General features: G+C 31.8%; 1 protein-coding gene across 1 annotated transcript; it reads left to right on the forward strand.

Annotated features, from left to right (window-relative positions):
• Nucleotides 1–993: 993 nt before the first annotated feature.
• LOC137929873 (uncharacterized) lies at nt 994–2249 on the forward strand. Its single transcript, XM_068772998.1, has 2 exons — nt 994–1403; nt 1784–2249. The coding sequence occupies exons 1-2, from the start codon at nt 994–996 to the stop codon at nt 2247–2249; spliced, it is 876 nt and encodes a 291-aa protein (XP_068629099.1).
• Nucleotides 2250–16897: the final 14648 nt, after the last annotated feature.

Raw genomic sequence — 16897 nt, forward strand, 5'->3', positions numbered from 1 at the left:
TTTCATTATTTAAAAATATAATACACCATTTCTCCATTTTGTAGAGGTGTGTCGATCCGTATGTACACGAGCGAGGATAATTTGCGAGTAGTTAATACAAACATAAATACATTATTTCATATATGCTTATAATAATCACATTGTAACACAATGAAGAAAGAGTAAGAAAATAATGCCGTTAATGAATAATTTGTAAAGTTATTTCTTAACTATTTTATTAAAAACAGGTAGCGACTTAGCATATCTTATGTTCAGCGGTAACGCATCGTACAATCGACCGGCCTGTAGTAAATCATTTGGCCACGAACGATGTAGAATACGTCAGCATTTTTAATCTTAGATTTCCTGATGATCTCAACGACTTTCCATGTGTATCATAGAGAAATTGTAATCTAGATTTGAGATAAGAAGGAGTGTAATAATTAACCAGAATCTTATAATATTTATTTATATAATATTTTTAAAGATTCATACATATACATATTCTTAAGATTTGTACATACGTTTGAAAGTTTTAGAAATTCAAGCACCGGACGTGAATTGTTCTAAGATAGGCACGCATTGAGAAATAAGTGTAAAACCTTTAAAGCTTTTTGCACACAAATGACCTAACTTTTCCCCCTTATATAGCTATAATCAATTAGCCGAGTGTATGATGCTACTTATATGTGAGAAGTAAAAATACCTGTGAATAAATTTCTTCTCTTAGTTCCGACTTATCATTTTAGTGAAAATTATTATTGTACAAAAACTAAATCAACCGTAAATGTAATTGCAGTGATCAATAACGATGACTATGTGGAAACAAATTAAAACAGAAGCTTGACAACTGCAGTACAGTTAGGCGTAATATGTCAAGTTCGAAGCTATTGTATTTAGATTGTATAGTATAGAAAATGTCGAGACCGCGTAGATTTATTTATTTTACTCTGTTAGAAAAAGTATTTTTTACTGGAAAACATTTGTTTTCTTTTCGCGATCGTGTATATTGTTATGGAAGAAGTTATCGACGATAACAATAAAGTGATTGAGGATAGCTCGGGAACAGATGAAAATGATTTTAGTTACAATTTTATAGAGATTCCATGGGATGATCGAACAAATAGGAGTAAAATTTTTATAGTATTACTACTCGTGACGATATTTATAGCTACCATAGCTATGGTTATTAGTAATTTTGTTGTTCATTATAAGCATTTTAGAATTGAAGAATCTTTTAAGAACGAACATATAAATTGTAATCTAATAAAAGTTGACGAGTGCCCTTACGCAGCCAGAATACATTCAGTTTCATCACAGCAACTAATATGTGTTGGTGCAGTCATAAGTGAAAATTCGGTTTTGGTGGAAGAAACCTGTTTGAAATCTGGACCTGTACGTTTATATGTGGGGAATACTGTCGAGTATGCTATTTTTTTCAATTTGTACGTAATTAAATAGCTGTCCGGTTATTTTTCAAAAGTATGCATTGACGAGGTCAATGGATTTAGAATTTGAGCTTACAAATCAACGAAGCTGTTGAACCCGCAAAGGTTAAAAGACAATAGGTAATCGAATTAGTCCTATTAAAGAATCAACTTACTTAGATCTTTATGAGTATATGATACAGATCATATACTGAAAAAGATCAAATGAGTGATGCCTTACAACTGGTTAGTGAGAACTGGTCTATTTTAAATTACATAATTACAAATCCGGCTACGAAATAGATTTGGATTCGGAAAGCTGACCGGAAATAAAATTAATAACTGGGTTAATGAAAAGTATTTTTTTTTAATTTCAGCCAACGTTGCAAAAAAGGAGTGTCAGTTGGTGCTTACGAACTAATACCACACGAGGGCGCTGCATCGAAAAACTTGGTGCTTTTTTCCACGCATAAGAAGATATCATCTTGCTCAACTGCCATTGGAATCGGTGGAAAAATCAACGATAAATCGCATGCTTTTATCATCGGCCGGCCTTTTAGGGGAGATAGATCTTTGTCTCGCCAACTTGTTGCTTTGGACATTCCAGAAAACTCTACTGGCTTGCAGAATAATTTGCGCGACGATAATGTTATATGTGTGAAGTATCTTTCTCGGTGTCCAGTAAATGTCGGTGATCTGTTAGTTCAGGACGGTCTTCTTTTAGGCTTAGCTTCCTTAAATATAAAGAGAAGAGATAATAATAAAATTGCATGTTTTTCTAATGTCGATAAAATTAAAACTGTATTGAAAGAATTAGCTATGAGTTTTGATTCCAATGTATGATTTTCTCGTCTATGCCAATACTCCTGTACATGTTAAATAAATTGAAATAAATAGTTTCAGAGATTTTATCCTTTAACTACTTTTTCTTCTTCTTCATCTTGTGCATCTAATAGTTAAAATATCTACATTGTAACAGGTCCAGGACTTCTACACGTAAATGTCTAATTAAAAGAATTGCTTGCATACTTAATTTTGATATTTAATATTGCTTGCATACATAATACTAATATTTTGGTAAAGTATAATTTTAGTAATTAGGAGAGCTACGGCTGAAATCATGATGATGATGACAAAAGATAATTTTGAAACATTGCTTTAAATACTATCCAGTAACTATACTGTATTCGCTAGTTATAGGTAGGCTTACCATAATTACGAAGTGCCAAATCGGGACGCAGAAGAGAAAGAGGCTCATTTTCATTTTGCTTTTCGCTTAATTTGTTTTTTTCATATTTGAAATCCAATCAAAATTATTATGAATTGAAAACATATTAATAAATGTGAATATATTTTTTTTTAAAAGAAAAAGAGACAAAGTACAATTAATACAAACAACACTAAAAATTTGCCCGGTTTTATTATTCACCCACGCTTGCTTTATATTTTTCACTAGAGTGCACTTTCTTCAGAATCGTTTTATCGTACTCAATTTTGTCATAAATTTCACTGCATGATATGTTCAAGTTGAGTTTGCACGTAAGCAAGGCTTCCACAACGCATTCTTATATCCTCCCCCGATCGTCAGACCACATTTTTTTTTATGAAAAAATTCTTTCCACTGGCGCTGAAGTACCGGGTAGACACATAGCAAACTCCACAATTTTTTTTAAATTTGGCACCTCAATATGCTGCTTGTGAAAATGGGCGAATAGCTGGACCCATTTCTCGGAGTAATTAGCTTCATTAGAATTTTGGCGCGGGTGGCACGGGGGAACGATTGGTTGGGGTCTCGGTGCTGTTCAAGTTTGACCGGGACGCTAATGCAGACGCCGGGACAGGGATCTCTAACCGGGACTATCCCGGTCAAACCGGGACGTATGATAAGCCTAGTTATAGGTAATATCAGAAAACACACTACCATTTTCATTGGTCAGTAATAACGTGGTAAGGATGCGGACACGGACTGTAAATGCAAAAAAACTAATTCGGATGAAGCTTTAGATGATATTAAAAATATTGTTTCACACTTTTAAAAAAATAGCTGCGTGTAAAAGAATCTTTAAGTTGTTTTACAATAGCTTACTCCCAATACCATCATGTTCCTTTCACTTGCTTACAAATGTGCGGCATAAAGAACGATATGTTAACTCCATCCGTTGTATGTAGTGAAGTAGTATTTTAAAAATTGACCTTAGAATGTGATTTTGGTATAATGACTGCTAATATTTTAAAGTACATTTTTCAATTTTGCATATTGAAGATGTGGCATTTTACCTATTTAATTATTATGTTTTTGTTGTAGTATAGTACGCTATGATATGATGATATATACTATGATTGCAACTTGCATAAACAAGGTGTCATTAGGGGATACTTATTTTTTAAAAATAAATGTTAAAACACGTGCTGATGGAGTGTGTCCTTTGAGGTTTAGATGTGATGTGGGCAATTTTTACAGTATTTTGGCCTTTATTTTTTCCTCATACAGTCCTTGTGACTTAATTCTTTGAAATTTTTAATGTCAGGAATAAACGATTATAATGAGCGTATTAGTGAGCAGTGGTAGCCCTGCGGTAAAGGACTGAGACTTGCGATTGTAACTTATAGGTTCGATTCTCAAGATACAATTTGATATAATTCACACTTTGCACATTAGTTATATGGGATTACCACTGCTCGTAAATAAGTTTTTCGGAGGATGGGCAGCAGTGTTCTCTACGTAGGATAATGCCACAGTGCGATGGCCAATCCGCCTGCCTAGCATGGCGATTATGGCGGCCAATGCCTTGCAGTGGGCATTTATTGGCTGAAACGACGAGACTTGTTAATAATTATCCTACTTATACATTTTGAAAATAAAATATAAATTTCGTATATAAATCAGTTAATGATTCTCGACTTTTATAATTTGTTATATCCGTGTATTGAGACGCAGACGCAACAATAGCCATTGACCCGGCTATTGTTGCAATTCATCATCTTCATGTCAGCTGATTGACGTTCATTGCAAAGCTTAGGTTTTTCTCCAAATATCGCCATGATGCCCGGTCTTGCGCGGCCCGTATTCAGCGACTTCCTGCGACCTTAATAATGTCGTCGGTTCATCGCCACTAAAGAACCTTTCGCCCCAAAGTCGCCCACAGGTTGTACGTACAGTTGTGCGACGTGCTCCGCCTTCTGCCATTTCATACGACCAACATCGGCGACTGGTTCCGAGAATCTCCTTACTTCTAATTCGATCTCGCAGCGGAACTTCGAGCATAGCCCTTTCAATTGTATTGAAACTGATTGATTTACTAAAATTATGGCATAGGTATAAAGCTAACTAGATTAACCAAAGATTCAGTTGTAAAAGTCTTGTTACATTGTGATTAACATCGATGGCGTGTGGATAAGATTTTTAATTTAACACTAGGAGCGAAACCAACCAGTTGGACGAAATGAAAAATAAAATAAAATTTAAATGTTCAAATTATAATTTTATTGAGCGTTATTGTAATTATGAGGCTTGCGATACGTTCGCCTCAACACTCTAAGTGATCCCAAATCAATTTCTTCGGGGGAAGTTAGACTTTTCCAGTCTATTCCTTTAATGTACAAACAGAGAATAATAAGAATACCCGTTACAAAATAGAGGAACATTTTGTTAATATGTTCGTTCTTTATATCTGTTACATTGTTATTGTAAAGTGTAAAATAGCGTTTTTATTGTGAGCGATGTATGATGTATTTAAAAAGCATTTAGAAGCATATTTAAAAAAGTAAATCTTTTCTGTAATAACTTCAAGATGTGAGCGGGAGTAATATTACTGCTTACTGAAACAAAAATATTTTATTCAATAAAATTAAATTAGACATACGGTATTCAAAGGCGAGTCAAGAATTCACCGCATGAGACAGAGTACGCCGAATCATTATCATAATTTTAGCGCTAACAAGATCACTGCTGGACATAGACTATTCCTATAGATTTCCATTCGCACCGGGTGGAAATCGCTTCAGATTTTACCGACCACCTTAACAAGGTCGCCTGTTTACCTTGTGGGTGGACTTGCAACGCTACACAAACGCAACTCTTACTAGACCGTGGTTTTCAGAACTCCAGTTCCAGTGGTCATCTCTTCTGCGAGTTATGTGGATTAACCACTGCCATTTCAACTTGCCAATCCGCTGGTCCGTATCAGTTATTGAAATGACTTTAAATACCTCGACAATGTAATGACGATAATGAAATAGTTTGCTACAAAATAATATTTAATTGAAAAGATTGGTACTAAAAATTTTCCATTTAGAAATAAACTATCGATAACCCATTATTGTGTCCAGTTGGACAGGTTAGTCGATCGCTTAGAATTACAATAACCTATTAAGAGCTTGTCATACATGCGATTGAGTGTCGGGCGACGACGGTTATTTTCCAGTGTCGAGAGTGTCATAGTTAACCGGGTGTAAGTGCGCCAAAAACGCCCTGACATACACAATTAAAATGTAAATTCATAGCTGACGCTATTTCTGCGGTCTAACAATTACATGTCTAAACGTTCATACGTTCCATCAATACATTTTTTTATGCGCGTCATAATGAAAATATTGCTTCCATAAAGATTTAATCCCATTTTCTGTTATTAACATTTATTACTTTTACTTTAAACTAATTTATTTTGGATGTCGATGAAAGTCGACGGCTGGACATAGAATTCTCTCAATTATTTCCAATAACCTGTCGGAAGCGACCTCCACTTATCATTTTAACAAGGTAAGGTCAGGTGACCCTCTTGTGGACTGCCTTAGCTACCTTTACCAGTCCATGGTATTCAATCTAGAACTTTAAGGCTCCAATGACCATTTAGTAAGTAGCCTACTCACACTTGCTTTAATTTTACCAATCCCCTGGACTACAAGGGATACTTTCGACCGTCTATGGATCTCCATGTTCCTGATTTAATCTCAGAGAAATCCCGAGCATAGCAGCTACGCAACTGTATTTTAATATTCAAAAGTGATCGTCGTCAAGTAAATAATGAAATTTTAAAATTTTTATAAAGCCTATGTCACCTTAGATTACCTCATGAGATCTAATGTCACTTGAATTTACTATAAAGAAAACTTATAACTTTACATTGAACGGGAACATTTTTGGACTATAAGCTTAAATATTGTTATATTTAAAAATACAATTAATAAGTTTTTACCTTTAGTTAATAAGAATAGAAGAAGCAAATTAATTTTGTATATTAGAAGAAACTGCTCACAGATATTGTAAAATTTAAATTGTACTATTGTTTTATGAAATTATATTTTAAAATTTGTATTAATATTGATTGACTTTCATTTGATTTTGTCATATATATGTTACCAGTTTACTACTAAGAATCTAATTGAAATTGATTTAATTGACAGTATATACTTTTTTAATATCATTAGCAATATTTTATTTTATCAACTTCACTAGTCGCAGTGAGTTTTTAAGGATATTTAAATAACTGCATCATTTTAGCAGTGAAGAAATGTTTGAATAGGTTTTTTCTTTACTTAAAAAGTTGCATAATTTGGTCACTTATAAATATTGCGTAAAAAGAAATATAGTATAATATAATTGTGTTTTCATTACTTCTTGTTTTATTTTTATCTATGTACTTAACACATGAAAATTGGGACGCACTAAGTTGTTAAATGCATAAATGCTATTTTCTAAGATTTTTCAAGATTTGTATCCTATTTATATTGTAAGACGAAATAGCGTTTCGGAAATTTTTAAGATAAATCATATTTAAAATTACGAGGTTTTATATGCAATAATTTTGCTAATTTTGAATTAAATATTTAGGCACAGGTTCGTTCAATGTGGATACGAATCATTCACTATAATTAGATGGCCAAATGTGTACACATATTTGGCGATCTAAATATTTTAAAACTTTGGTAGATTTACTTTTACTGTTTTGTAATAAGAAGAGTTTTTCAATCGCACGATTCGTTTAGTTCGTTCTACATTTTTTTTATTAAAGTTTGTATTTCCCACGTTACTTTCAATAAAATTCATTCTTTTGTTCTAATTTTTATATTATTTTCATGTAGTTAATGCATTCAATAACATCATTTCAGCATTAGAACGTTTCCAATAAGATCAGTTTATAATAAAAATTTACAAATATATCTGTACTAGAGGTTTATGTTAAGTAGTTTTGCTGCTTACAAGCGCTATTAACTTTGTGTGAGAAAGTCGTAGTTAATGAAGTTAGCGGGCTAAAAAGATCTGCGATCTTATGTCTTCATGTGGCGATTGTATGATATTTATAATTAAACATGAAATATTACAATAGGTATTACAGTAATCGTTTTATAAAAAACGTTATGCAGTATACACATAAAAGATCGACAATTACGTTAAAATAACTTTTTTTTTCCTTTAAAAACTAATTCCTTAAAACCTTAAAACTATAAGATTTTTTTCGCAAAATTATTTTTTAATATTTCATAAATATTACTTTCGACGCCTGAATTTAACGTTTTGTTTCCAATTATACTTTGATTTTTCTTTGATTGACTTGAAAAAATCAGACATTTCAACTAGTGAAGAATTTCATCTTGACGTACATTGGACATTTAAAGCTCAAAACATTGTTAGTTTTTGAATTTCAGCGACATGTCTTGATAGAATCGCTCTGATAAAATAAGTAAAACTAGGTCAAAGCTAAAAAGTTTTAGATCATTATTGTTGCGTTCACGTGAAAAGCGTATAAAAATTAATTGGAAATTTGTGTTGATTTGTGGAGATTGGTGTATTATGTATCTTGCTACGACGTAGAATCAATGATAGGAATAATTCCGTAGCATAATTATCAGAAAATGGAAAAATTATGACATAAAACTGAATCAATACCAAGCGATGTTTTAATGTTGATGAATCGAATGGCGGTCCGTAATAAAAAATATTAATTGCTGTCTTGTTTGGCTCGTAAAGAAATTAAGAGAACATGAAATTTTTAGAGCGTTAGCATAGAAACGAATTTCGATTATCTGCTTCATTAACTTGTCACAATAACAGACAAACAATTACAATGTGTCAATATAGAAATGGCTTGAATTGTATTAAATGATTAATCATTGATTTTGTAAAATTTACATATTTATGTGACCCCTACATATAAAAATTTAAAATAAACATACTTAAGGGTATTAAAATTCAAGATCATCCTTATGACAGCCGATACAGACGCTACAAAGCATAGGCATATTAAAATACAATAACGTTTTGTAAATTATTTATTCTTTAATTGACTGCGACAGCGCATGCCAGTAGCAAGTCTTACAGGTCAGATGAAAATGTGAAATTGAAAAATCTTTATTGAAATACAACAATGGTATTTAAAAGTTTCCAAGGGCGGTGCCAGTGTGATATTTAAATTCTTTGAGGGTTGCTGTAAATAAATATATACAAAAGATGATAATTGTACATACAGTGGCAAGAGCGACAAAAACATTTTATTCGATATTGAAGTATATATTTAAGTATACTATTATTACATACAATTATTATTTCCTGATTTACATCATTAGCTGAAATATCTGTTCCATAACTATTAAAAGATAAGATAAATGATATAATTCATTTATTCAACTTTGGAACATTTACAGGATTCCTATAAATCGCCAATATTTTTAAAAATCTTTTTTATTCTTTACTTCAATCTGCTTCGTTATGAATTATACTTATAGTAAAGAAGCAGGAAGAAACTCTACAAGAAAATTATTTTTTAAAAAGTTTAACATGCGTTTTAAAATTTTTACAATAAGATCCTTTATACAATTCCTCTCAGATAAAGCCTTGTTAAAATAAAATAATCAAGCGACATTATTGTCGAGGATTCTAATCATTTAAACATTCGTTTATTCAATAATATGCCTTTTCCGTCCATTTACTTTTAATATGCATTTTGAATATTCTAAATCGTAGTCCAATAATGTTTACTGTTTAATAAATAATAAGACCACAAGTTTCTTTACAAATGAGAGGTTATCAAAATTAGACCAGTTAAAGATTAAAAGGGAAAAAAGCATAACATTTCGTTTTATTTGCATATATCTGCCTGATTAGTATGTAATATAGTAATATATGTTGGCAATTTAATTTTATGAATACATTACGCTGTTTGACGGTAACCTGTGAACCAGAAGTTGTGTTTGATATCACAAACCTAAAATATAATGAGTTTATTTCGTCTTAACGTTATGCCGCGTTTAATAACAGGTTTGAGTTTGCGTAAAATTAGTATCTATTATCTTCTTATTTGTTAAGTATATAAAAATAGCTATAATAGCTACTTTGGTAGCAGACCTTTCTTGCAGAGGCTTAATAGAAGGAATCAACAGGAGTGTTTTTTAACACGTTCACTGCGGCTTGAGGTCGATTCAGCCTCATGGTAGACTTTGCACTGGTGCGGCGCGTAAAACTCGTGTTTTCTCTCTAGTGCGGCGGCTGTTTACACTCAACCGTATAAGGTATGACAAAGACAAATATAGCTTTCTTTATATCTGCGAAGCATTGACTCAATATTGTAAAAAAATATTGATGAACATGAGGCAGTAAAGGCCTCAACCGCACTACTAGGAAGTTCAGCTTGAGGCTGATTCGACCTCAGCCGCACCAGCTGAAAGTTCTTCAAAATTGGGCCCGCAGTGAACGTGTTAATTGTAAATACCTATTTTGCAACTGCGAGTTTTTAATGTATTTTTAATATGAATTTTTTAAATTCGTTACGGCTTACAAAATTAATGAATTAAATTTATTATTGTAATAAACAATTTTGTTATTGTCACATTGTAGTCGTTCGTGCAGTCGTAGAGGACTGGGACTTGCGATCACAGGTCGTGGGTTTATTCCCGGGATACAATCTTTTATAATTCATACTTTGTGCATTAATTACATTGGACTGCCACTGCACACAAGTTTCCAGAGGATGGGCAGCATCGTCCTCTGGGTACCATAATACTACACTGCGATCGCCAACCCGCGTCACAGATGTCTTTGGCGGAACCCAGTCACAGGGCCTCTATAGGTTGAAAGGAGAACAGAAGAGACAATGGTTTATGCTATTAAAAACGATTATCGCCGGGACGTTAGAAAGCTGGTGTGAAGACTACTGATCGGCAATCGCAGCGTAGGATGGCTATCCACAAGGTGACATGACCTACTTAAAGTTGCCAGAAGCCACTGGATTCAGATTTCTAGCAACCGGTTTTGTTGGAAATCTATGGAGTAGACCTATGTCCGTCAATAAACCTCCTACGGCTGAAACTATAATGATCGTGATGAAATTATACATAATCTGCAAATCGATTTGACATATTTTTTACTCATGTAATTTACCATTTTAGAGGTAACAAACTATATATGGACGTGCGGGAACCTTGAGGGTTCATTGCCGACGTTGATGATCGATATTTCGTCTACTAGTTACACGAAAAACAAAAAAAGGTTTTCTACTGCAGATTTATAAACTGTACACAATACATGCGTTATTTTAAAATTGGAACAGTATTATGATACATTTAAATAAATTAAAAAGTTTATTAACGATCTGGCTGCTAATTTTTGTGTATATCAAAATTGTTTACATGTAAGTATGTATGTTTTAAAATAATTACAAACTTTAAATTAATTATTTCTATTATTTTTGAAGCAATTTCATTATACTAACAACATATATTTAAGGGTAAAAGATTAATGTGCATAAAGTTAATTGTAACAATCTACCGTGTAATGCCTCTTAACGACATACCTGATAAATAAAATTTGATTCGTAATAAGATAAACAGAGCTCTTGTAGCTTCTACATCTTTATGAACGCAATAATTTGCTAAGAGCGAGTTGTAAAGTCGAAACAAGAATTTGATGTTTACTATATAACGTGCTCGCGCATTTCCACTGTTAAAGGTTGTTTAAATAATGAATAATTCATGAACAAACCTATGCAAGAGATGATTAATTTGTGAAATTATGAACTAATTCATGTACTTAAACTACGCTCCACATGTGATTCATTTGGCTTTCAATATCATTATAACATAACTTTAGTATTTATCTAAAACAAATTAATTATTACGTAAATACTTAACGAAATCCTTAGTGTTTTTTTTATCTTTTACTTTTTCTTTAGTTTTCTTAATAAGTAAATATATATCACTGGGGATTCTCCCATACATACAAATGGCTTAATGAAATACATTCGATTTTATATGCGTTTTGCTAAAAACTGTCTGTTTATTATGTCGTTATTAATTTGTAAAGTAAAGTAATCAATTTTAATTATTAATAAAGTCACATATACGTTTATTATAATAATTAATTATTATTAATCATTAAGATACTCTAAAAGTCGTCGTTTCAGTCCATGGAAGCCCACAGCAAGGCGAAGGCCCCGCTCAAAGATATCTATAGAGGATATACCATAATCGCTACGCGTGGTGGGTGGGTTGGCGTGTGATATTATGGTACGTAGAGGACGCTGCTTGCCATTTTCTGGAAACTTGTTAACATGCAGTGGCAATCCCATGTACTTAATGCACAAAGTATGAATTATATAAGTTTGTATCTTCGAAAACAAACCCGCGATCTACGATCGTAAGTTTCAGTTCTCTACTGCTGAGCTACCATTGCTAATATTTCAATGATATATAGAGTATATCTTATTGATATAAGTTGAAAGAAATATGTTAGAGTCAAAAAGTTATAAAATCAATAACTTTAATACGCTATATCTCATCTCAGCGCGATTTTCTTCCGAGTTTTATTCCCTGCTTGACTTTGAAAGAATTGAACTACTTAAACTATAATTTATATTGGAACGTTTATCATTTTTATAGCGGCACTTGATAATTTAGTGTTTCGAGAGAAAAAAAATTGTAAAAGATACGTTCCCTACACCTTTTGTACACTTAATGTGATTTCTTTTATGCTTGCTATTCCTTAGCTTGGAAAAAAAATAGAAAAGGCATAAGTCGGAAAAATTTATAATATCAATTCTAATATCAAGAGCAACTATCGTTAATGTGAAGTGCATCATAACTATGGTTTACCGATAAGAGGAAGTCTATTCCAGTTTATTTGAATTTGATGTTCGATATTTTTTCAACGTATATAAAATAGGAGATCGGCAGTACAAAAATATAAACAATTAAATGTCAATTGATTACTGTTAAGACACATTTTTTTCTCATAAATTTTTTAATAGAAAGGAAAAAGGTAAAACTCGGGTGCAGAGTACCTTCGGGGTAAGTTAGTGTGACACAACTGCTCTCATTTGGCCAATATATTTATTCTACTAAATGATGACGGGACATCAATCTGAGCCTTAGTTGAATTTACATTATAACTAGTTTTCATTTTTTTTATTTCATCGATAACTAAACAATAGGATAACATAGGACTGTTTTAATTCTGTTGATGGGACATTTTTTTTAAGCTTAGTAGTTTAAAGGAAAGATGGCGTAACATGGTGCTTGACAGATTTACAATATAGGGTTCCTCAGTAATGAAGGATACGACGCAAGAGAACTTTATATAAAACACTTGATGAGAACTGTGAAACTAAAATGTAACGTAGTCTTTTATTTTTTTCTATTATAAATAAAAAAAGCGTTATATCTGAGTTTCGCAAACGGGCAGTAAATAAAAAACTATTGAAGTATAACCATTAAAAAAAAAAAGATTAAGAGTGATGGCTGTGGAGGCGGTCATTGAGATGGTGACATGAATGGTGTCGACGCATGCGCGGGAGGTCTGCTCGCTGTGAGATATAAGCGCGCGGCTCGAACCAACTGACACACAACTTTGGCGCGTCCAATCGTTCCCACTGAGAACTTAGCGACGGAACGCAAACTCGACTCAAATATATTTTCGAAATAATCTTTAACATTTTCCGTTCCTAAAGTGTCTCTTAAATAATTTGTGTTAACTTTTCATTACTTGTATTATAATTTCGCGATCGAACTAACTTTGGCCGATTCATTAGTAGTTCGACAGTTTGGCGGCGGTAAGTTACTTTTTTTCTTTTCTTACTAAGATTATTTAAATTTTATAATTCGAGGACACTTTTTTTTTAACAATGTAGTTAAAATTATGAGTTTCAATTGTTTTAGAAAAGATTACACTGACCTTAATTACATACATTAAAAAGATTTTTCTTCTACAATAAGTTACTAAAAGATTTTCTTCATGATATTCATAAAATTTTATTATAGATTTAAACGTTTTAACGGGTAATATATTACTAAAATCTTCTGACACATGCAACAAGTAATGTCCGTCGGGACGTAACATGCAATACAATATTAAATAGGAATTGTTATTTGATTTTTAATAATTCGTGAATTGTTTTATACGATCTTTAACGATTATTAGTCTCTACTATTGCTCTTTTAACAATTTAATTATTATATTATTGATTTCGTCTTTTATGCTGGAATATTTAATAGCATAAATTATTAAAAAAATATATTTGAAATGAGACATAAATGGCTAAAAGTTTTTTGGTTCAAGTATTACATAAATTCACTCACAAATTTATATAAAATTCCAGATATTATCTTTTTAAATTTTGATATTTCGACAAATGATTGATGCGATCTATTTAATTACTTAATGGTTTAGTATGATTTATCCTGATATGTCTTGACACTAATTATAATATGAAAAAACTGAATAGATCAGAAGAGTAATTGTGCTATTCGGAACTACTAAAATAAACTAAGAACCGTGGAAGGATATTATAAATCATTAAATAAAATGAGAACAACCTCTAGAACTTTCCATCATTGATAGAAAATCTATGTCAGTATCTAAAAAGTTTATATATACATTTAACAGTTTAATTATTTTTGCGTCTTTTTTGTGATTGAACAAAATATAGAAGCTTTATAATACGTAAAACAATTACACTTGTTTTCTAACCAATATATGTTTTGTATTTACCGTTGTTATAAAAAGTCGGTTCATAATGATTAATATTTTAATCTACTGGCATTTTATGCGAATAGAGCTTAAAGATTTAGACGCAGCCTCTCGTAAGTTATAATTTGAAATGTTGTAAGTTGTTTGGATTATGACAAGAGAAATTCAATTCCATTGTTACCTACGTAGGAATTTAAAAAACACCAAAAATTAAACTAACTTGCCAGTTAGTTAATAAAAAAAGTCGAACAAATTTAGAGAAATAGACTTAGAAAAAAATAAATCATTTATTTTTCACTTGTAAATAATGGTTTGTTTGTTTTTTTTTTAAATAATGAATATCTGACAAACTATACATTGTTTGATCTTGTTAACTTATTACGAAAAATACTGGGTCCAATTAACTTTGAGATCTTTTCTACAGCATTTTCGTGCGTAGCCACCGCTTACTTCGACATCTTGAACCCGTATTCTGTGATTTTTTCCTTTCAATTTTGGAATAGTGACAACGCCATGAAATACTCGGTTCTTTGTTTGACCGAGTATGCTGTCGCGTTGTCCTGATGTACAAGGACTCTAATGCATTGATATTATAGAACTTTTTTGAAAACAGTTGGCAAACAAATGCTAGTGTAACACTCTGCAGTTACTTTTCTATTTTTAGAGTAAATTTTTGCATAATAGCCTGTCCGACCGAAGGACGAAACTATCACCTTTTTCCATACGCTTCTTCCTCTTAAACTTTGTGGGAAATTATGCTAAAGAAAACGCCCACTGCAAAAATATTCTTGGTACCTATGATAATGAATAATTTCAATATTTCCGGCGCAAACCAATGCGAGAGCGTTTTTAAACTTTAATAAAAATTTGACTTATTCGTCTATCATAAAGTTTCTTAGCCCTTAAATGATCGTTGAAATTGACTCATTCTAAGGTTCTAACTTTCGCAAGTTTCCCAGTAAGTAATTCTCTAGGTATTTCTGTCATATACCGCATAAGTTGGATTTTAATAGTTGATGATGAACCTTCGTGCAGTTTATCACACAGGGCAGTGCAACTACTTTTGAACTTATTAAACTGTAAACGTAAATAGTCGCAGTAGATGGATCTACATCACCAATAGCTAACTAAGCAAAAGAGTGACAATAGACATGGTCACATTCTTGCTGATTTTTCACGTGTGGAATCCAAAATGATGCTGACACGTTTTCGCCAATTTAAAAATAAATAACAGAATGATATTATTAATGCACGTAAAAAGGTTAGTAAATACATTACATATATTGTTATATAAATACTGTTTTCGAAATATAAAATTTATTTCTATAATATTATTTTTGAACTGGCTGGTCGTAAAAACTTTCCGTGTTACCAAGGTGTAAAGCAGAGTGTGAAACATAATTCGAATAGATTTTAACTTGATTATTGGTATTGTTAGGTTTATAACCTAAGATAAAAATTCTCAATATCAAGATTATTTTTACTTCTAGTTTTAAACATTTATGTAAGCCAGAAAATAGTGTAATTTAAACACAGCTTAGCTTTTTTACTATTATCCCATATAATATTACGTCCATTAAAAGAAAGAGATTTGTTGTTTACAGGATTAAAGCTTTTGATCAAGGAGTATCGCCGCATATAAATATATGATCAAATATTTTAGTACAAAGTAAAATGATATAGTCATACTACGTCACCCCATCAGATTGTGGAATTTTGTGAGGCTAGACGAATCTCTAACATTGTTAGCGAAATACGTTTGTTTGTTTATATTATAATAGTGGTTGCTTACACTTTACAAAGCAGAAATGCTGTTGTACAAATAAAGGTTTAATTAGATTTTGGATAACAATAGTTGGATTCGTAAGGGTTTGAACAATATCAAATGAAATTAAGTATTGCATGAGCCTAACGTATTCCGGTTTAGTTACCGATGAAAAATTTATTTATAAAGGTTTGACAATTTTGTATGCATTTTGCATCGAGTAACTGTTTGATATGAATTCTAATTTTTTATTCAGTTTTTCTATTTTCTGTTTGTGTCGTATAACACGTGTTATGTAAAAAATAATGCCCAGAAAAAATGCTCAGAAAAATGAACAATATGTAATTATACATTACATTCCCGTTCTCTTAGATTTTTAAACATAGAAAAAGCAGTACATTGCCTGGTGCTAGGTAACATGGAAGAAGAAAAACTGCAACGTTCTGGGAATTTTTAAGTCTTTAATCGTCTCGCTGTATTCGGCTTCATGAGTCCACTTCGTGCCGTCGTTATTCACCCGTGAGCGAGAAAGTTTTCTTAGCGATGGATAAGTATATGCCTGAACAAGTTTCATTTCGTGTTGAACATACAAAATAATCTGGATAAATGTTAAGACATCAGTTTTATTCAGAATTTTGATGAGTAGATTCTACTTATAACTTTTCATGCACGACCTTGAAGATTAGCAAGTCTTAATAGTAATGAAAATCATATTAATAAAGGAAGTATTTTTTATATTATTGTTATCAAAAAAATTGAACATGTTACAGG

This window comes from Battus philenor, unplaced genomic scaffold (genome assembly GCF_028537555.1).
Source record: "Battus philenor isolate CCGP_79_NKW_IND1 unplaced genomic scaffold, ilBatPhil1.0.hap1 SCAF_5, whole genome shotgun sequence".
Classification (NCBI taxonomy): Eukaryota; Metazoa; Arthropoda; class Insecta; order Lepidoptera; family Papilionidae; genus Battus; species Battus philenor.